This window comes from Rhinatrema bivittatum, chromosome 2 (assembly GCF_901001135.1).
Source record: "Rhinatrema bivittatum chromosome 2, aRhiBiv1.1, whole genome shotgun sequence".
Taxonomy (NCBI): domain Eukaryota; kingdom Metazoa; phylum Chordata; class Amphibia; order Gymnophiona; family Rhinatrematidae; genus Rhinatrema; species Rhinatrema bivittatum.
In genome coordinates, this window is record NC_042616.1 from 302,023,434 (window position 1) to 302,045,762 (window position 22,329).

Below are 22,329 nucleotides of genomic sequence, written 5' to 3' on the forward strand. Positions count from 1 at the left end.
CTGCGTGTGCGGCGAGCCGCGCTCCATTCGCAGCAAAGATGAAGGCCCCGGCGTGCCGTTCGTGGCAAAAATGGAAGGCCCCCGTGTACAGTGAACAGAGTATGCTCCTTTCGCGGCAAAGATGGAAGGTCCCCGTATGCCGCGAATGGAGTGTGCTCCACTCGCGGCGAAGATAAAGGCCCTGGTGAGAGAGAATGGATGTGGGGGAGGGGAGGGTGAGAGAGAGAGCATGGGAGGTAAAGGGGGGATGCTTGAGTGTGGGTTTCAGAGAGGGAGCCTATATGCGGGGAGGGGGTGTGGAGGAGGGGAGGGTGAGAGCAAGGGAGGTAAGAGAGGGGAGGTGAGGGGGATACTTGAGTGTGGGTTTCAGAGAGGGAGCCTATATGGGGGGAGGGGGGGAGGGGGGAGGGGGAGGGCAGGAGGGTGTAAGAGAGAGCAGGAGGGTGTGAGAGAGCATGGGACGTAAGAGAGCAGAGGGGGGTGCTTGAGTGTGGGTTTCAGAGAGAGGGAGTCTGTATGAAGAGACTGTAAAGGAGTGTGTATGTAAGAGACTGGGTGCTCGTGTGTATGAAAAAGGGATTGTGTGTATGTGAGGGTGCAAGCCTGTGTGAAGGGATTGTGTATGTGTGAAACAGAGCCTGTGTGAAGATGTGCGTGAGAGAGAGACATAGGTAGCCTGTGTGAGGATGTATGTGTGAGAGAAAAGGAGCTTGTGTGGGTGTGTATGCAAGAAAGAGGGCTCTGTATGATGGGATGTGTGTGTGTGTAAGCGAGAGAGTGAGTGAGCCTTAAGAGGATGTATGTGTACTAGAGAGGGAGGGACAGAGGGAGCCTGTGTGAGGGGCAGTACTGAGAATGGGGGTCAAACTCTGGGACTGGCAATAGAGTGGAAGGGGTTGAGCCTAGAGGTGGAGGGGAGAGATTCTGGCAGGTGGAGGAGTTGGGGCCTGAGAGGGCAAAGTGGCCAGGGGAGAAGGGAGAGCGAGTGGAAGGGACACTCTTACAGTAGATTTCTAGGCAAATTCTGCTCACAATATTTAAAATTCTGCATCTTTAAGAAATAACTTTTTTCTGTATTAATTTAAAATGTTATTACTTAAAGACTATCATGTAAATTGTGTTATTTTGACCAATATAAAGTTTGAATAATTTTAAGTTTTTGGGCATAGAATTTTAAAATTTTTTTGTGCAGAATTCCCCCCCCCCCCCCCATCCCCAATTGTCACAGCTGAAAGGACTTTTTCCTTTCTCTAGAAAGGGTGGTTCGGAAAGCTCATGTACTCTTATCTTTTTTTTTTTTCTGTGCAATACCAGAGGACCCAAAAGTAAGGAAGGTAGCCCCACCGTATCCAGGATCCACTGGTTCAATCCAGGTGCAGTAGTCCAAACCCTGCCTCAGGTGGCCGTGTCAAGACAGAGGATGTATAGAAGCTCTAACAGCAGCAGGCTGTGGAAGGGATCCACTTTTTTATTATTATTACTAAATATATATATATTTTTTTTTATCTCGGACAGCTGTCAGGCGCTCCTGAGAGCAAACGGAGCTACCGCGGTATTTTGCAAGAGGTCAGCGGCGGCACCCGCCAGGGCCCCCTGAGGAAATACGAAGCCAGGCTTTGTTTACACCTGATTTCCCAGCACTGTGTCGGGGGTGGGGGGGGGGGTGAAGGCAGTGCACCATCGCAGGCCCCTTCGGCAAAAAGGGTAGGCGGCAACCGGCGCCAGCAGGTTCCCCGTCACACCATGTTTCCCGCGAAACTCCTGCCTGGCTAATGGTTAACCCCCCTCCCCCTTCTGTCAACGATTAATGTCCCCGCCACCCAGCCGGCGGTGTATAAAGGGCCAGCGCCGTCGAGCTTGCTCAAAGGAGAAAGTATCCCGTCACGGATCCGCCCTGCTCGGTCTCGCTTTATTTAACTTTTGTTTTAAAAACTATTATTATTTTTTTTTCAAATTCCCTAGCTCTCTTGCTTCGTCATGCTCCCCGCCCTCTTCCCCATGCTCCTCCTCGTGGCGGGAGCGGCGGCGGCGCTGGGCCCTCTGCGCTGCGCGCCCTGCACGGAGGAGCGCCTGGCGCTCTGCCCGCCCGTGGCGGCCGAGTGCGCGGAGCTGGCGCCCGAGCCGGGCTGCGGCTGCTGCCTGACGTGCGCGCTGCGCGAGGGCGGCGCGTGCGGCGTCTACACGGCGCGCTGCGGCCGGGGGCTGCACTGCCAGCCGCTCCCCGGCGAGGCGCACCCGCTGCACGCGCTCATCCGCGGCCAGGGCGCCTGCGCGGAGGCCGGCGAAGCGGAGGCCCGCGAAGCGGTGGAGCCGTGCGCCGACGAAGCGGAGACCCGCGAAGGGGTGGAGCCGTGCGCCGCCGAGGCTGCAGGTAAGAAAGCAAACAAACAAAACTTCCCGGCTGCCCAGCTATAACCTAAGAAACCGTGCAGGTGTCAAATATACTTCGATCTCTGGATAGAGATCGCTAGATAACATGAGTGCCCTCCTCCCCCCCCCCCCTTATTTCAGTCTCTATGCATTTATTTAGATATTGATATATAAATAGAGATAGTCATTTATATCGTGTCTGCTGCCTATGATTTAGACAGCGCTGCTAAAACACAGGCAGCGCTGTAAAGCTGCACAGAAGAAACTGCCCTTGCTCCCAGGAACCTGCAATCTAGTCCAGACACACAGACAAAGACCAATCCAGGCTTCATTTACTTATTATGCGAACCATAAGAAAGATCAATGTAAAAGCAGCCTTAGAAAAGGGGGATTGTACGTGTCCAGAGAGGAAGCATGCTGCAATAACTCCGGACATATATTTTGGGCATGTGGTGCAGCATTTGGTTATATAGCCAGGTGTCTCTATAACCAAATTGTATGAAGTTTGCTGAGTCCTGGGGAGCATAGTCCTCTGGGGGAAATGATGATCAGGCTCTAGGTGAAGTTAATGATAATCACGGAATCCTAAAGGAATCAGAATACTTAGCACTTCTAACCTGCTAAATCCTTACTGGGGAAGATTTTGCACATCTGTGTGGTCCTTTAATGATAATTCGGACGAAAACATAGGGAGGGAAGGTAACTTTCAAAGCTTTGAAAGTCTGCAGTATTTTCTACTTGCAGACTTTCCAATAATTTTCAGATTGCTAGCAGAGCATACTCTTGTTTTGAAAAGTAGCTGTCACTACGTGCACAAACTCGCTGGCACAAAAAATGCACCTGCTAATGATAGGGTGTATCTTGTGCCAGTGGATTTATGCACATACTCTTTAAAATAAAAAGTCTGCTTGTAAATCCAGACTCCACCCAACTCCACCCACCAGAAAACCTCTTTTTTTTGTAGTACATAAATCTGAATTGATGCATACCTTTTATGTGAAAGACCAACACATTTTTAAATTTGATGCACCTAGGTAGCTTTCAAAAATCAGGCTTTTAATTGTTAAAACAAGTTGGCTTTCAGATTTGAGAAAAATGATAAGACTGATTCCACAGCAGTGAGGCTAATGATGTAGTGTAGGAATTGACTAGTCTTAAAATTACGGTCTGACCTGGAATGTGTAATAAGGCAGCAGATTATTTCTTGTTTGTACAACATTTTGAGCAGCGCATCGGAGAAGCTAACACGTGTAAGATAGTGCTGCCAGTGACACAATACCTAGTTTTAAGTCATTTAACAAGAGCACTAAAGTAAAATATTGAGTTTTACAGGATGCTTCAGCTACTGATAAAGGGTATCCTTATCGTGGCTTTTATTCCCATCTCTGGATAATATAAGAACCTTCTAAATTAGCAGGGAAAGTTTGTATTCAGTACAGGAAATTATGTAAGCATGCCATGGATATTTAATTATCAAAATATTTTCAAGTCATTCAAAAATAAGGAAAACTAAAAACCGATACAATGTTGGAGCCTGTAATTAAAGTTTTCTAAAAGCTGGTGTATAAAGAAGGATGAAACATTTCTTTGTAACTCTCATTCACATTTGGTGGTGTTTTGGTAGAAGGGCTAGTCAAAGTATTGAATCCTCGTGTTAGGTATTTCCAGGGGCATTAACAAATTGCTGTCAGTTCTATCAGAGAATGATACCAAAGTTGAATTGCAGAGCAGTTGCAAGTAGGCAATTTGATTTTACTGTTAACAAACAGTATTTACATTTATTTCTATTTTGGGTGCTTTCAAAGAATTTGTCAGGACTCCTTGAGCCATTCCAGCTTTTTACCAGATGCTAGAAAACCCTCAGCTCTTCGCTGTGAAGCCGGGGGCTCCGCTGACACAATGTTAATAAAACTGGCTTGATCTGCCGCTCAGGTGAGCTGGAAGATTTAATACGGCTGAGAACGGGCAGCTTTGCAAGTTATCAGGCAGTTCAGCGATCTCCTCCAAGTCCAGTCCTTCATTACATGTTTGCCATAGGCGTCATTTTGGACAAGGAACTCAAACCGAGGTATCACGGGTCGCGGTTGCATTGATCCGCTCCCTGTTTACAGGCTTTCTTGCGCACTCGCATGATCTCTTTGGCTTGTTTGCCCGCTTGCGTGAACTGTGAGCCACTGCTCTCTCCTCCTCTGACCTTCCTAAGCCATAAATCGATCCAAAACAAACTTGAGTCCTGTGACGCTGTTACCCCTTGCAGTTGCAGTTGTGAGCCCAAAAAGAGCAGGTCCAGGTTTCTGCTGTGATGCAATCTAGCAAGTTACGTGATTATGCCCGGATGTATTTATTTTTTCTAAATTTGTTCTTAGCCTGTTGCTGTTTCATCATGGCAGCTGACGAAATGCAACCTTGAGCAGTCCCCTCATGATTTCAGCCCGAAGACTATAGGACACCTTTTGATCATCTCGGATTTAATGTGTTTTTTTTTTTTTTTCCCTATTACTGTTTTTGTTAGCACTCTCTGGAGGTGGATCCAGTATTCATCAGCTGTTCTCCATAAGTGCGGGTGGTACTGGAGTTACTAAGGGCTCCGGTTTTCAGCCTAACCGCGCCCCCTAGAGCGGCCCGAGTATCAGACCCCGTTGGTGGCTCTCGGGGGTCCCTAACTTTAGGTAGCTAATGCAGCCAGGCCCTTCACATGCCGCAGGGAGCTGCAAATGCAGCGCTGCTATCCCGCTGCCCTTTTGCTAGTGCTGGTTTAGTAATAAAGTCCCCTACGATAGCCCGGCTCATCAGGGGCTGCTGGAGGGGGCTGAGCTTACAGAGCAGTGCAAGCAAAAGGGCTTTTGGTAAACTCGGCTCATGACTGTGGGCAGAGAGTGGAGTCTGCTGGGGGCTGTGCCGTGAGCCCTGGCTCTCCCTCCTTTCGCTTTTCTGCGGGCAGCTTCGTCCTGCACTGTTCAAGTGGCCATGTAAGAAGCTGCCTCCCCGAAGAAGCCCTTGGAGGGAATCCCCTGCAAAAGACAGAGCAGGAGGCGCTGCAAAGCTTCGGGAAGGTGTCCTCAGCAAACCCAGGGCCGGACCCGAGCTAGCAGCCTGCCATGCTGCGCGTCCAAAGGCGAGTCACCGCTACCCACCCTGCACGGACCGAGTACCCTCTCCGGGGCAGTGGGCATTGACAGCACGGGAAGGAGAATGAAGGTTGCAGATTACGTGGTAGGACTTGGTGACGGTTTCTGTGGCTAAAAGTGAAACAAAGTACGCTGAGATACGAAGGTCTCCTGCTTGCACTGAGGGGAGGGGGCAGCCAGGAGGACCCTACCCTTGTGGGTGGTGGAAGATCTGCGTGTCAGCAGGGGTCTAGAGCGCCCTCGGCCGAATCCTTCTTTTTAAATATATTCATTAGCACTGGAAGGGTGAAAACTAAAGCAAAATATGTTCCTCCCGCTCAGTTGCCAAGAAAGCTTGGGAGTGGGGGGGTTCTTCCTCCTTCCTATTGGAGCAGAGGGCTGGGAACTAGGATAGGCAGCCTTCACATCCCACTGCCGTCCCTTGTGACCTTGGTCAAGACACTTTACCCTCCATTGCTTCAGGTGCGTTGTGAGCCCCGTTGGGGACTGTAGAGAATACCTCCACTACCTGAATGTAATCTGCTTTGAAGGGCTGAAAAGTAGCATATAAATGAAGGAGGAAGGTTTGGTCTATTCCACATCTGCAGCACTGCATGACTGCCCTCCCCATCCCATCCCCCCCCCCCCCCCCCCCCCCCCCTGTTTCTCCTCACAAACAAATCTTATGGAAGAGGCGAGTAAACCTGAAATCACTGAGTTTATGGCTTCCTGTTTAGATCTGCGGTCAAGGATGAGTCAGGTCTTCAAAGAAGCTTTTGTAGCTCACTTCCTGTAACTTTATCTTTTCACTGGGGGCAATCATGTTTATCCACCTGGTCTGTTAACTGCACACCGCCTTTTATAGGCCGAATCCATCAACCAAGGAAACACCGCAGGCCCTTATAGTTTTTACCAGAACAGGAGCTACAGTTCTATATTTAGGTTTACAGATGCGGGAGGCTCTTTGGTCAATAGTCTGATGTCTACTATATTTCTCATCCATGCCATATAGATAATCTATGTAAGAATTGTGAGGCCTCACATCTGCAACTCGACTTTTGACATTAGCCACAGAAGATCCCCTCCAGTGAAAACAGAAAAAGACGCCTTTCTTTGAAGAGGCGGTAGCTGACATAGCAGGAAGGTGCCGCAGCAGTCCATGCGGTGACAGCTTTTGTATTGTAAAGGCCTTGTGTTCTGCAGGAGACGTGCTGGGCTCCACCAGAGCAGGGTTGACTGACTCTGGTCCTCAGGAGCTTAACCTGCAAGTCTGTTTTCCAAGATCTCCGCAATTAGTTTTCATTTGCAGCCTCTGGGTGCAAGACCCCTGTTCATGTGCGTGTTTTGGTTACTTGGAGGACTAGCAGGGGCCAGAGCAGATACTCCCCCTCTCCCCCCCCCCCCCGCTTGAAAGCTGGGGGTCACTGTTACTTTACCGACCATCGGGGGGGGGGGGGGGTCTGTAACTTATTATTGGCACAGTCAAGATGATATGCCCCACCATAAAATGCTAATAGCTCACGCAGCAGGTAAATAATAATTCATTGTCCCCTCAACATGAACTTGTTTTTTGTTTTTTTTTGCTCCAGAAAGCTGTCTTTCCCCGCCTTGTTTTAGAATAGCATGAGTAGTGGCCATCTGTATCGCCTTTTTATTTCAGTGGAAACATTGGCTCAGGAGGAGGGTATAGTGGTCAGCAGCAGAGCCCATGTTACCCTCCCTCAGTCTGGGCAATTGACCCAAAGGTTGCTGTGGATTTTGGAGCTCATAGTGGGGGGGGGGGGGGGGGGGACACACCTTATCAACGTTTTGCTGCGGGCAGTACAAGAATCGCTTGCTTCACTCCAGCGGGTTTTTTTTCCCATAGAACATACTGGGATATTTTCATTGATGAATCTGAAGGGTTTTTTTTATTATATTTTATTTTGACTCAAACACAATTTGGGATATATTTTCCCTTCGCCTTGCCTGTGTCTGAGCCCCCCCCCCCCCCCCCCAAGGCTTGGCTCCTGCCTCTACATTTGTAATTTTTTTGAGAGCATTGGCAGAGGTCATAGCGAGGAGTCTGAGAGCTGTTAAGATGTCCGTGCCTCAGCCACCCGACTCTTCTCCCTTTTGGATGGATCCTGAGGAGGTAGAACTAGAACAGGAAAGGATGGAGGGTTTGAAGGGGAAAACAATGAATGAATGGATAAAACCGGAGCGGAGGCGTAGCTACCAGCGTTGGAGGAGACCTTACCGCAAAGCAAGCCTCTGGTTCCTCTGTACCAGGTTGAGAGTCCCATAAGGTGTGCTGGGAAATCCTGCCCAAAAAAAAAGTACTTCCGAAGACATTTTTGAAAGGCAATTTCTAAAGTGGAGAAGACCGTGTCAGCCAGGCTTCAGGACATCTTTGTTCACCGTAACAATGTGAGAAAGCACGATTAACCAACAGATGCAAATAGGGAAACAACATAAGAAGAGATTGGATCAGATTTAAAAAAAAAAAAAACCATCTCAGCAGTCTGTATTAATTTAGAAGTCATAGAAAAATAAATGCGGCAAGTCATAAATGTATTCTATGACTTTCTGAGTTTTCCGTCCCATCCTGCCTCCTTCCTCCTCGATTGGGGAACCGGGGGCAGAGCGGAGCTGCATTTCTGTCTGCGCCCATTGCCAACGTCTCTTGGGGAGGTTTTGACCGGGTCCGAGTGACCCGGGAGATGGAAGCGGAAGAAGATAGTGTACTTGGCTCAGGGAAGTTCTTGGGGTCCTTTCACCCAGGGGAAGTGTTTTCCGGATAATAATACCACCAACTTCCCAAAGGAAGAGGAAGACAGACCTTGGGGATGAAAGCCTGCTGTAACTACGTGCCCTTGGACGTGACCTTGATCCATTTTTCATTTTCGAGGCTGTTCATTTTCTATGAATGAAAGCTGCCTCTTACTGTTCTAATCCTAAAAAGATGTGCCAATTGTGCATTCCAGCTTCAATATCCTTTTGAGCCTTTTTTGTTTGTTTGTTCTGCTCCTTGTTCGGTTTCTTTCCAATTTTACACATTCCCAGAATCCCCCCCCCCCCCCCCCCCCTATTTTCCCATTTGGATCCTCCTTCTGTAGTAGGAGCACTCTGTGATTTTTTTTGTAATGATATTTGAACTGTAGTTAAAATTTTAATTGTCTTTGCTGGATTCCCCCCACCCCCCAGAGGTTTAAACTTGGAGAAGCAAATTGCAAAAATCTAAAACCATAAGCATTCTATATAGTGAGAGGCAGAAGTAATAGAGAACAGGGGGGAAAGTATATAACTCATAGCCACATCGTTTGTTAATTAATTTTTTTTTTTTTTTAAATCTTTCTCCTTCAGATACAAAGGATTCTTTGGAACATGAAAACACAGCGCCAGAAAGCACCGAGATGTCCCCAGATCAGCTGTCACCCAGCTACCGACTGCTGTTTCCCGGCACCTTGGACAGGCTGGACCCCTGGAACACCATCAGCGCCTACGAGCACCTGAAAGACAAGCGAGTCCTGGAGAGGAGGAGGTGGAGGAAGCAGCAGGTGAGAGCCGGGGCGCATCTCTGCAGTGGCTCTTCCCGAGCTGCTTTCAGTTCACTCCCCAGCTGTGCTGATTCCCCAGCCCCCTTCCCTCCCACCCAGCACAGGCGAGCAGGCTCTTGTCAGTCGTGGTCCCAGCACTGCCCTCAGCCGCTTTTCTGAAAACACCCGGCACATGACTAGCTGCGGTATTGAGTGTGTCTGCCGGCCGGAAAACAGTGCGGGAGACTGGCCAGGATTGTAAATTGCGGAGACTGGCACGCCTAAAGTTTGCATTTTGCGGCCGGTTAATAATGAGGGCATTTTGTATATACATTTTGTATATACCTGCAATCTTTGCCTACAATAATTTATTAATCTAACTTTATTCTTCTGTCACTTTTCCCCCCCTTTTTCTCTTCTTTTACCCTCTTGTAATCATGTTATTTTAATTTTAGTTTAATGCTTTATTTCCCCTACCTCTCCTTACTCTCTTGTTATTATGTTTCAATATGTTTTAACTGTATTATGTTAAACTTGTTCGATGTAAAGCGCCGCCACAGGCACTAGTTTCATGTTACACTGTGAACCGATGTGATATCATTGATGAATGTCGGTATATAAAACCGTTAAATAAAAATAAATAAATAAATAAATAAATAAAAAATTTGCCAGCCAGCTAGGCAGGGATCATCCGCAAAGAATGAGAGTGGAAGACTTGGTCCCATCCCTAAACCCCTCATGTGCTATGTCTGTCACCTATTTATGATTAATATAAAAAAAACCAAAAAAAAACCCACAATGCACATGGAGAGTAGGTGGTGTGAGCAACCCTTCTCATTGCAACACTGATACAAACGGTGAAAATCTGAGTGCTTTGCTTGACAATAGGGCAACTGAATAAAGCCCTGTTGACTTGATTTAGGAGTTTGCACGATGGTTTGAAAGAAAAAAACCTTGAAGTTCATACTATGGTTTCGGTGATGGAATACTGTTGGGTAAAATACTAGACCGCGTGGGATAAAGCAGAATAGAGTGGCTGCAGTCCTCAGAGAGAACCATTGGAGGGCGCCAAAGACTGGAAAGAGGATCAAACTTAATTTCGTCCATAAAAAGTCAAACCCTGGGGTGGGGAGAGAAGGAATGGCTTTTCTACAGCTGTTTCAGCACATTTCTAAGCACATCCTTGCATGAGAAACATGGAACATTTTTTGCAGGATTAAAAGAAATGTTTTGATAAGGCAGAAGACTCATGGAATTTGTGATAGGTGCCTGTCACCTGGGTGCGTAGCTAATCAGTAGGGACCTTCATTTTTGTTTTTTGGGGGGTTTTTTCTGGGAATTTAACAGGGTTTATTTTGACAAGAACAAAAACAGGAGAAAATCAGTGCATAAAAATTATTCATAATTTTTCTGGGAGAATATGAGAATCTATTTTGGTGGTCGGAAGCCTCTCACTGTCCCATTCCCTCCCAACCCACCTATATAACCTCCTCTCAAATGATTCCTCAGGTGATCCCCCAATCCCTTTATCCCTCTTCCCAGCATTTCCCTTTTTTTTTTCTGCCACTCTCCTTCCGCTCTTTCATTGTCTCCCTTCTTTCTAAAAATCTCTTCGCCCCCCCCCCCCCCCCTCACTCCACAAACATTATTCATTTTTACCGGCTGTGCTGACTCCAGCCTTCTCCTTCCTCCATTTTGTTTGGGCAGCATGCTCGTGTTCCCGCCCACTGCAGTGTAGCCCTGCGCCACAATTCGGAGTCTGTGCAGAGCCAAAGAGAGGCAAGGAGTCTGCCGGGAAGTTCCCTGGGGGGGGCTCGGCTGCTTGGTCCGTGTCTGGGTGGGTGACTGTGGTAACTGTGCTCTATCTAGCCGGTGCTGCAGCCCCTGTCCTCCTTCCAGCGGTAAACTGGTGGGCCCAACCCTTCTCCCACAGCAACCAAGAGGAGCTGTGCAGCCTCGGTTCTATGTGAACAGAGCCTGCTGCCGGAGGAGAGCACGGCCGGTATCGGGGAAAGGTCGGAGGCATATTTTGGCCGCTTGTGGGAGATACTGCCCGGGGGAGTTCCAGAAGCTGTTGAAACACTGCACCCGCAACTCTTCGAGTTACATGAAACTTAGTTTAAACTTGATTTTCACTTTTGGAAATAGACAAGAAATTACAGGTGAAGATCAGTTTAAACTGAAGGACCCCAGTAATCGGCCGCAGACAGGAAATCAAGTCACAGTAAGGCCACACTGAGGTTAACATGTGAGGACCGACTGCCTTTTCTGACCTGGAGGTCTTCAATCCCTTTCAGTATCACTGAGTTGTCTCCCATGCACGCAGGAATGGAAACATAATTTAAAAACAAATCCTATTCAAGCACCACAGACTGGGGGGCAGGTTTTGAGTGATTGATTGCACTGTATTCACTGCTGCCTTGGTTTGCTGGTCTTTCTTTTCTTTTTTTTTTTTTTTGTTAAGTTAATTGCTGTCTTTCATTTAGGGCCTATGCCAGAAAGAACTTTACAAAGCGTTGGATAAGTTAGCCAAGGCTCGTCAAAGGACAGGTGACCAGATATACCGGTTTTACCTCCCAAACTGCAACAGACATGGATTTTATCACAGCAAGCAGGTACGGTACACTGGTTTATTCTCACTATTAGTATTTCTTCTTATTATTTTAAAGTATCATGTTATGTTTAACGTTTTGTTGATAAACTTTCTTGGCACGTGAGTGAGACAGCTAGGAAAATGATCAACAACTAAAGCAGGGTTGGCCAGTCTGTTTCTTGGGAACTCCATGTGGCTTTTTCATCTGCAAACTGTGACCCTTGCACTCTTGTCTCTGTATCAGTTGGGCAGCACCGTGGAGGACAGGAGGGAAAAAGGCTGGTGCTGGGAGCACACACACAGTATAACAGAGAGAGAGAAGAGCCATTCTGCTCCAGCCCTTCCCCTTCTGTCCTCCTAATGCTGCTGGTTGCTGTGAGAACAGAGGAGGAGGGGGCCAGAGCAGAGAACAGGGGCTTTTATGGGTTCTTCCGTGTTCTTTGACAGGAGGGGAAGGGTGAAGGCTGGAGCTGACAGGGCAGCAGAGAAGAGCCAGTCTGCTGTCTGCTCCAGCCCTCTGCACCCTGTCCACCCTCTGCCCCACCTTCTGCTGGGGTAGAGGGGAGGGGCTGGAGAGGACATTGCCTAATCCCAGCACATCACTGTGCTCCCCAGCTGACAGCAGAAGGGAGGAGGGCGTCACCTGGAGCTTCAGTCAGGTCTGAATGATTTCTGGGGAGGGTGAATCCTGAAAGGTGAGTGTAGAAGGGTAAATGCAGACGGTATATGTTTGGGCGGGCAGTGCAAGCAGTGGCAAATGTTGGGTGACGTGAAGGGGATTGAGCAGTACAAGAATTGCTGAATGCTTGGGGAACAGGACAGTACAAGAGAGGGTGAATGCTTCGGTGGAGGTGGGCACTGACCTTCCTTATTCCTCCCCCAAGGTGTGTGTGTGTGTGTGTGTGTGTGTGTGTGATCCCGAGGTGTGATGGGGATGAAGGGGTGAGAGACCCACAGATAGGTGATGAAGGGGGAGGGGCTGTGAAAGTCAGAAGGAGTGATGGCAGTGGGTATAAGAGAGAGCCATATAGGCAACTGGGGGGGGGGGGGAGAAAGGGGGTGAGGTCAGGGAGATACAGAAAGAGAGGGGTGGGGGTAGGGGGATAGAAAGGAGGGTGAAGGCACAGGGATACTGATGCTGTGTGGAGAAGAAGCGGGTGGGGAGGGGGGGGAAAGAGTAAGAAAGTAGAGTTGGTAAAAAGAAAAAAAAAAATTCCAGCTTCATGATCTCCAATGTCGTCTCCTTGGCCTCCGCTCCAGGCTTCTTCACCTTTCTTTCCCCGATACGTGCTTGCCCCCACCGCTGCGGGCATCGCCTGGCCACCTCTCTCTCTCCCTGTATAGGAACTTCTTCCTGCACGTCTAGGGACAGCAAGGAGCCTTGCCCCATGGTAAAGCATAAGACAAATCCAGTTGGAAAGCTTCATAATAAATATTAAGGTCATGGCTTGTGATATAAAACCATTGTACAGTAGGTGGAAATGGGTATACTTGAAATTATCGCTCTGCTCTGAGCAGTAGTGCATGCAGCCTTTAATAATTGCTGGGTTTTCCTAGGCATAGTAGCGTACATAGTAGATGACAGCAGGTGAAAACCAAATGGCCCCTCCAGTCTGTGCTGCTAAGCATGCACCCCAGCTGCTACATGTTAGAAGCGGGACCGCTTGTAGAGGGTATCACTTCTTATCCACGTCCGTCTCTCTTGTCTTTCTCTTTTGCTTTTCTCCCATCCATAGTGGAGAAGTGTGCACCAACCCCTTCCACTCCTCTCTCATGTCTTTTCACAAACCAATCGCAATAATCTAAACAGCTACCGAAATGAATAAGGGAGTTGCCATTTAGGTCCCCATAGCCTTGCGGGTTGCTTCTTGGCCACCGCCAATGGGGGCCGATGCAAAAAAAAAAAAAGTGCAGAAAGCTTTCTTAACGCGTGCATGGCGCCCACAAGGGAGCACCATGCTATAATTATAATTAGAGGGTCGCGTTAGCAAGGAGGCGTTAGGGTTGCTAGCGCAACATTAGCGCCTCCTTGCTACCGCAGTCCCGTGGTTACCAATGAAAACCGACGTCGAGCAGTTTTTTCTGCTTTTCTGTACATCTTTTCAACGCGCTCAGCTACTAACGCCTGCTCCAGGCAGGCGTTAGTAGCTGAGCGATAAAGGTGCGTCTGAGACGCACATTTATTTTTTTGCATTGGAGTGAATGAGTAATAGCCTCGTTCACATGCATTTCCATGTGATGAGCGCGATCCCATTCACTCCGCGTCAAACGCGCGTTAAATAGGCGCCAAACCCCCTATTGCATTAGGGGATTCATTGGCTCCTATTTAACCCGCGTCCGACTGCGGGTTATACAGTGCGCTCGGCTGAGCGCGCTGTATTGCATCGGCCCCAATCTGTGGTATCAATCCAATTCGTTTATGTGGAGTTTGGAGCCTGCTGGATCCAATCCAGAAATCCTGTGACCTGAGGTGTCACTAAGTTGTGCTTCCTTTATCTGTCCCTTGTTTTCTTCTTATCACCTTGCTGGATGTTAACTAGCCATCACCAGCATTGACCCATTTGGTTTTTTTCAGTTGTAGCTGTTGGTTCCAACCCACCTATCTCATGGCCCGTGATGTCACTAGGTCGTGCTCCCTTTATCTGCCCTTGTTCTCTCTGTACCATTTCTCCCCTTGCCTCTACTTTCGAGGGCGTGATGGGTGAGTTGTTTGCAAAACTGCAGCCTGCCAGCCCTCCCACCGTCCTCTATATCTGTCTCAGGCCTACTTAAATTCTGTCACAGTACTGGTTTGCACCACCTTTGCCGGTAGTTTATTTCAGGCACTGATTATCTTGGCACAGAAGTATTTTCTCATGTTTTCCCTGAATCTTCCTCCCTCCAGCTTAATATCATGATCCCTTCTCCTTCAACTTTCTTTACTATGGACTTATTTTGCCTTCCAATAATTTACTGAAGCCTGTTAGATAGCTGAATGTGGATCCCTAGAGGCTGGAGGTTGGAAATGGAAAAAAAAAAAAGGGTGCATGGGGGTGACCAGCATGGAGCGGCAGCTACTACCCTTAACAGAAGGCAGGGGGATTACTGCCCTTAATCAATTAGCTCTCATGCTTTTGACACAACGGCAGCATCCCTCTCCACTTTGGCATGTGGGAGAAAAAGGGGACTTGGATTCAGACGACAGCCGATGCCGGGCCCTGACCTTTACGGTCCAGGAAAAAAAGGGCACAGGACTGCTTCTGTGGCCAAGTCCAAAAGCAAAGCACATGCAAGCAGCAGCATGGTTTGAATTATCAGGAAGGCTGCTCGCCCCACAAAAATGTTGCTAGCAGTAATTTTGTTGTGGGTTTGACAGTTGCTTGGTTTTGATTGTAAATATTACTACCCTTAACATAAGGCTTGGGGGTGTCCTGCATGGAGCGGCAGTTACTACCATAGGAAGTTTGCTGGATGGACCATTTGGTCTTTTTCTGCCATCATTGCTATGTTACAATGTTATATTACTATGAATATTTCTGTGATAGCTCTTTTTCCCCTTCTTTCTTTCTTCAAGTACATTTGGAGTGTCTTAAACCTCTCTTTGTAGGGTTTGCCTTACAGGCCCTCTCTCTCTCTTTTTTTGATCCCTTCTCTGAGCCATTCCCATCCTATGAATGTACTCAAGGCAGGAGTCTCACTAGTCACCAAGACTGCCTTTTATTTCTTTCTTTCTTTCTTTTCTATAATGTTTGTGCACATTGCACATCTCCACGAAGTCTCTGAGATGTGAGAGGGCTGGAAGTGAGAGAAGTTTAAAGTGTGGGGTGAAACTCCCTGTGTAATTGTGAACGAAGACCCATGGCTTTGCCATAGCCCAAAAGAAGCTGGGTCTGATTAAGCTGGAAACCCTAAAAGTGCCTAGCTCAAAAGTAAAAAAGAAAGAAATGAACTTTAAAAGTCTGAGAGCAGTGCTGGAGCAGGGGCGACATCTGGTGGCCACCCTCTGAAATTTCCTGGGGCTCACTGTGACTTTCTTCAGAGACGAGAGCTTGGCCAATTCAGCCTCTTCTATTAGATATTAATCATCACATAGCCCACCATCGTTTGCCAGGCCAAAAAGGCTTGAACTGGCATCGTACTGAGAGCTTGTCTCCATCACTAATTTATATCATAGGAGAGCTATAAAAGATTTGAGGCCCTGACCTTGGCAGTGCCTGCAATCTGTTTTACCAAAATAAACGTTGCCCCGTTCCCTCCTGCCGCAGGTTTGCCAGGCATCACCGGGGGGGGGGTCACAAACGGAACCTGCCTTCCCGCTGGCGTCTGTGACAGCTCAGAAGCGCCAGGGCTTGGAGCAGCAATGTTTCAACCTGAGATGACCGCTGTGCTCCATTTTTAAAATATTGCCGACTTGCCCCCTAGATTCATTATTCTGCTCTATTTATAGCAGAATGATGGCCCGCAAACAAAAAAAGGGGGCAGGGGGGTGACAGGGTGCAGCCAGCCTCATCGTGGCGGTGCTGTTTTTTTGCCCGCCGCGTTGCGGCAGCGCCACGGGAAAAGGTGTAGTTTACTTCCCGTGGTGCTGCCGGCGATAACGTGAAAAAACATTATCACCCGCAGTGCTGCCAGGAGATAACTCCTCCCCTTCCCCTAATTAGAATGACCCTGCAAGTTCTTCCTAAATGCCAAAGCTGAGAACAGGAAGTGTAGCCGTTTACCTACCTGTGCTTAAGTACACGACTGTTGCTCCTGCGCCAATTTGTTTATTCTTTCTCCCTGCCCACCATTTGGCTTATGGTTTTTTTTGGGTTTTTTCCTACTTTAGTGTGAAGCATCCTTAGACGGAGAGCGTGGCAGGTGCTGGTGTGTTTATCCTCTGAATGGCAAAAGGATCCCTGGCTCGCCTGAGCTGAGAGGAGACGTAGACTGCCAGCAGTATCTGGCTGTACAGCAATAAGGCCGAGATACCTGCAGGAGCTCGTTGTCATGGGCTCCCTTAGGGGAGAGATAGACACATGGACTGCTTAGGTACAAGAGATTATACAGTGTCCGATATGTACAATTTGTGAACTATTTATTTCACTGTAACTTTATTTTCTTTGTGGGTTGTGCAAGAACTTGTGTACTATACTGATTTTCTAAATATATATATATTATATGCTTGTACGGCTGAAAATATTTTTCATTACTTTTTAAGTAAATGCTTAATTTAAAGGGTCTCACCGCTGTAAAGATGTTGTATTAATATTATTTTTAGACAGTGAGATGTGTGCGGAATAAATGTCAGTTCAACACTCAAAAGAGCAGGCTTTGTTTTAAACTATGTATTTATGGTTTGTGGATGTAATCCTAAATATCTTTAAATAGTTATGATTTTTAAAGCGCAGGCACATTGAGAAGCTTTATTTACAGAGAGAGAGAGAGCCTTTTTAACCTACATCTCACTTTGTATACTGTAGCTGCTTTCATGCCGCCCTCCCTAGCATTAATCTGCTTCTTGGAAAGGGACATTCTGGGGGCCGATGCATTCAAGAGCGCCCGGCCTAGTGCACGGGTTTACGCGCTGTTTGGACGCGCGCCAGATGCAGTAAGGAGATTAGCGCATCCAAAAACGCGCGCCCTGACGAATGCGAACCCGCCAGCGCGCCCGTCAGCCGTTAGTTGCATTTAGATGAGGGCAGTAGCTATTACCCCCGATGCAGGGGGTACACAACGTGCCCTTTTTTTTTTAACGCAGCAAATTTAACTCCAGCCTCGGAAGTGAAGTCAGCTTGCAGTCAGGGGCTCATGAAAAAAAAACAAACCATTAAAAAAAAAAAAAAATAGGTTCCCTGGGTTGTGATAAGTATGTCCGCCCCCTTAGTATCGTTGTGATACTTTCATTTCCTGCTTGTGGTGGAGAAAAATAATTGTATATTTTCACTTCATAAAAAAAAAAAAAAAAACCTACTTTTCTTATCGCTATGCAATTTGGACATCCATAGCCAGGGTTGCTTAATATTTTGCTGAGGTTGCTGAAGTGAATTATAGCAAAAAAAGGAATTGGGATTGAAAAGAGAGGCTCGTACTGCTAGCGAGCGCTGCAGATCCTCGATTCTCCGTCCGCACGCCCTTTGTAACGCTGCCTCATGTAAATATTGCATCGGGTGCCCGCGCCTTAGGAAAACGGTCGCTCGACGCGAGGGGCCCGTTTTCGGCCCGCGCCTTATTGCGCCGGCCCCTCTCGAGTCTTACGTTCTGAGACGGAAAGCCCGCACAGGGGGGAGGGCATGCTCGCCACATGCACTGCAGGGTTGCTGTCTGCACCGGCTACAGCACGTTATAGAAACTGCGTGAGCTTTGGCTCACCCCCCAGCTTGGCGCAGTACGTTTTCCGCGTTCGTGTATTGCAGGAGAAAATGTGGGGGTAAAAAAATAAATAAATAAAACTCTTGCAGCCAATAACTGCGGGGGGGGGGGGGGCGGGGGAAGAAAGAAGGAAAAGGTAAAAAAAAAAATTCTGCTTAAGGTCTCCCATACTATTTCATAGGTTTTAGGTTTTATGCTTCTCTCAAAATTTGTATCTAATGTTTGACGGTGGTTTATGGTAGCCTTTCTGACTGCTTAGCACATGCAGTGAAACCTCGGCACGGAGCACACGCCCTCCATTCGGATACTCTGTTAAACCGAGCACAGATTCGTATCTCCGGCTACCTCTGCGGGCAGGCACTTTTTTTTAAATTTTAATTTTCTCTCAGCATTTTAAGGCCGTTCCTCTACGTCACCTCCCTCCTCCCCCCTCCCCCCCTGCTTTCAGCCGGAAAGGCAGAAACCTGGCGGGGTGAACCCAGCCACCATCCTTTCAAGAGGGTTTGCCATCACCCCAGACCTTCTGCATTTTCTCCACGGGGTGTAGGAAGATGTTAAGCAATTTCCTCCGTCATTAGAAAAATTATTTTGACTGCATTTTTGTATTTGTGAACCCAGAGATACTTGGTGAAGGAGGCTGTCCTGGGGGAGCATCTGTTTCTCTTCAGTGTCAAAGGGCCCAACTAAAACATTTTAATGGGGGTACATAATGGAAGGGTTTCTCACTGCTGCAAAAAGTCTCTGGGTTCACCCCACCTTGATCTGAGCCTTTCTGGTCCAATGAATCCTTTTTATAAATGGCCAGAATCTCTTGGCCAAAATAAATAAATAAATAAAAAGCAGGCTTCAGGCCACAGCACTTTCTAGTGGTATTAGCTCTGGGGTTTTTCGGGGGGAAGAGGGGGGGCTGAGAGGATATTTTTTAAACACAAAACTAGTTACATGTTCAGCTTTTCTAAAACTCACAGGAGTGTGCAATTCAGTTGCTGCAAATGATTTTTATGTAAAACAAACATTGCAACCTATCCCAACAGAATCGGCCATAATGCAAGCAGTTTAACACAGGTGCACTCCCAAATTTCACCACATGCTGACCGGCTTAAATGGCCTCCGTTTGAAAGGAAGGTAAGATCGCATGAGAAGTCTGTTCATCAGCTGAGGATGGGGCCTTCTTGGCCTTTTGACAGAAATTGAGATCCTGGGCAGAAAGTGACGTAAAGGATGGGGAGGGGGCACGGATGCCCTGGCACTGGATGTCCGCGGATGTCATGAAACCGTTTGAACCCTGGCCAAAGCTGGAAGATTAAACTTCCTGAAAACCCTGCCCCGGCCCCATCCCAAGTGGATGCGCTGAAGCCTCTCCCCTGTTCTTTTTGCAGTACAGAACCCTCCGGAGGCTGGGTTTCCCCGCACTCTAAATCTCACCTCCTTGCAGGCACTTCATGTATCACCTAATTGACACCTTTAGGGGCAGACTTTAAAACCTACGCGTGCGGCCCTCATTTGTGTGTGCGCTACCCGGCACACACAAATGTACACCCGATTTTATAACATGCGCGCAGCTGCGCGCATGTTATAAAGTCAAGGGTTGGTGCATGCAAGGGGGTGCACACTAGTGCAACTTGCATACGCCGAGCCCTCGGAGACCAGCTGGATTTCCCCGTTTCCCCCCCCCCCCCCCCCCCCCCCATACCGTTGTTGAAGTTATGCCTGCCAGAGGCAGGCGTAACGTGCGCGTGCTGGCCAAGTGCCGGCGTGCGATTTCCCCCGGCCCAGCGGCCGTATGGAGGCCTCTGGCCACGCCCCCGCCCCAGATCGCTCTGCCCCCCCGGACCGTCCATTTATTAAAACCCCAGGACTTTCAGGCGTCCTGGAGCTTTACGCACGCCGGCCGGGCCTTTTGAAAATAGGCCCGGCACATGTAACCCCTCCCAAAGCGTGTAAATCTTCCTGGATTTATGCGTGTAGGGCTTTGAAAATCTGCCCCTGTAGGAATAGCTGCTTTAAAAGAGAGAAAAGTTTTTGTAAAAAAAAAAAAAATAAATTTGTGCAAGGCAACCACCTGATGATGCTTTTTTTTTTTCATTATGCTAATGTAATCATAAACAGACTGGGCTGTGCTAGTAGAATTTTGCAAGAAATTGAACTTGCCATTATAATGGCAAAACAGAAAAAAACACTCTTGTAAGTTCCAACAACTCTCCTGACGCCAGATAACTACAGTGCAAAAACTTAAACATTGTATGTGTACACCTCGCCAAACCTTTCTGTAAATAAAATATCTCTGTACGCAGCCATTTGAGTAGGGTGACTTGCTTACATTTTGAGAGCGCTGAAAGGAATTTTTTTTTTTCATAAAAAGCGAGAAGACCTCATGTGACTCTGAGATGTTTGATTCACAGCGGGATAGTGCTGGAAATGATGCCCGGAGTACTCGCTACACCCTTTGCTTTGTTTATGGGTCTTAAGTTCAACAGAGAATTCTACTCTGCTCATGTGAATGCGAAATGGGCTCACCCCCAGTGCAGAATGTACTAACAACTAATTAATTTTGTGGTTTGGTATCCATGCAAAAGCCGTCTGTTCAAGTGCACAAATGGCCAGCATTGTGCCCTGGCGAGTAAGCCCTGCCACAAGGGAGGAGGGAACGGGGTGTGTACCAGGCTTTAAAGAATTAAGTGACAGAAAAGGTCTTTAGAAAGAAAACAGAAGCAATTATTTTTTAAACTAGGCAGACAGATAATAAGAGTCTCAGCAGTAAGCTTTAACTTGTCAAGTGCCAGAAAAGGTTCAAAATGCCCCAGGGTGTGGGGGTTGCACCTTAAGTATGTTAATATTAAGAGAAATGATTCAAGAAATTATACTTTGTTTCGTGGTGGGGTGGCTGTAAATGATTATGTATGCTTTTATTACCGGGGTTTGTAAATGCCTGTGACTTTGTACCAGTCCTTTCAAGTCACTGGAGTGCACTGTATAATAATGGAGCTTTATGTAGAGAGAGCACATGGCTGTCAGCCTCAGAGTGGCTAAAAGAGGGATTTTGTAAAATTGTAACAGGAAGGGTTTATGCTTCCCCTGTTGAGGAGACAACGGCATTAAGATGGTGACGTTGGCTAGCATGGTATCCATCTAATTCACTTTGCTGCTACCCTAGGTTTCATGACAACATGTGACATTATGCTGCCAATATGTTCTCGGGTTTGTTTGTTTTTTTACACTATACATGTATATCTATGCTGTAAGACAAATTGATCACAGGATGCTCTGCTTTGTGAGGAAAAGTCAATGTTATTAACCCTATGGCAATAAATACCCTTTTTGTTTCACAGCAGTGAATAGCCTTTGACTTCGTTACACAAATAATAATCTGAATTTTACAGAGAGAGGTCTGTTTGCCTTGATTCCTTATTTCATATAGTAGATTTCTCTACCTTGTCAGTTAGTTCAATGCTTCCCAACCCTCCATAATGAATATACATGAGAGAGAGTTGCATACATTGGAGACCCAGGGTATGCAAGTCTAACTTATGCATATTCATTGTGGCAATCCTGAAAGTCTGACTGGATAGGAGTTCCTCTAGGAAAGGGTTGGGAAACACTGGGTTTGTGTGCCTGGTCACACTTTGCAGGATAACCAGTGAGAGGATATAACTGCCTAGTCAGGACTGAAACACTGATCTATATAAGTAATAACTTCCAGAAGCTCTGTGTCTTCTGCATTTATAAAACAGGCGCGAAGCTGCGGTTGTTTCTGGAGCAAGAGGTTCATTCCCAGCATTCAAGGGCAGCAACTAGTGGCATATCTTCACTGTTACACAAACTGGGGTGTAGGTAATTATTATGCTGCAATAAACCTTCCATGGATTGATTGTGAGGTACAACAACAAATGCATTCAGTCAGAAGGTCCAGGTTCTTACCATACTGCTGAACTCTGCAGAGTATTACACAACTACAGCATGGCTGAAATTAAAAGAAAAAAAAATAACTGCAGGAGAAATATTTCTGAAACAATAATTTGCTAAAACTTTCAGAAAGGGAATACAGAAGCAAAGCACAATTACTCTGCTGATATCACTGAAAATAAATCAAGGCTATACAAAAAAGGGACATACTGATAAAAAAAAAAACCAAAACCTTCCAGAGTAAAATAAAAAGAGGAAACTATAAAGTCCCTGGCAAAAGACAGGCTGAGTCCAGATATTGTACAAGCCAAACTGAGATGGAGAGTTGCACTGTTGCATCATCAATTTTTTTCTCTTCCAGTCGGGCACTGATGGCTCTGTAGGACATTTCTGCTTATAGTAGAAGTTATTAATTGGTAGATATTCGCAATGTCTTAAATAAAGATATTCTATTATAGTCTTAGATTTACACCCTACCGTGTTTCTGAAAGATCCAAAGCAGGTTACA

At 47.1% G+C, this 22,329-nt stretch overlaps 1 protein-coding gene across 1 annotated transcript; it reads left to right on the forward strand.

Moving 5' to 3' along the window:
• Window positions 1-1,847: 1,847 nt before the first annotated feature.
• On the forward strand, window positions 1,848-18,755 carry IGFBP1 (insulin like growth factor binding protein 1). Its single transcript, XM_029589685.1, has 4 exons — window positions 1,848-2,371; window positions 8,823-9,016; window positions 11,482-11,610; window positions 16,396-18,755. The coding sequence occupies exons 1-4, from the start codon at window positions 1,978-1,980 to the stop codon at window positions 16,525-16,527; spliced, it is 849 nt and encodes a 282-aa protein (XP_029445545.1). The 5' UTR covers window positions 1,848-1,977; the 3' UTR covers window positions 16,528-18,755.
• The last annotated feature ends 3,574 nt before the right edge of the window (window positions 18,756-22,329 follow it).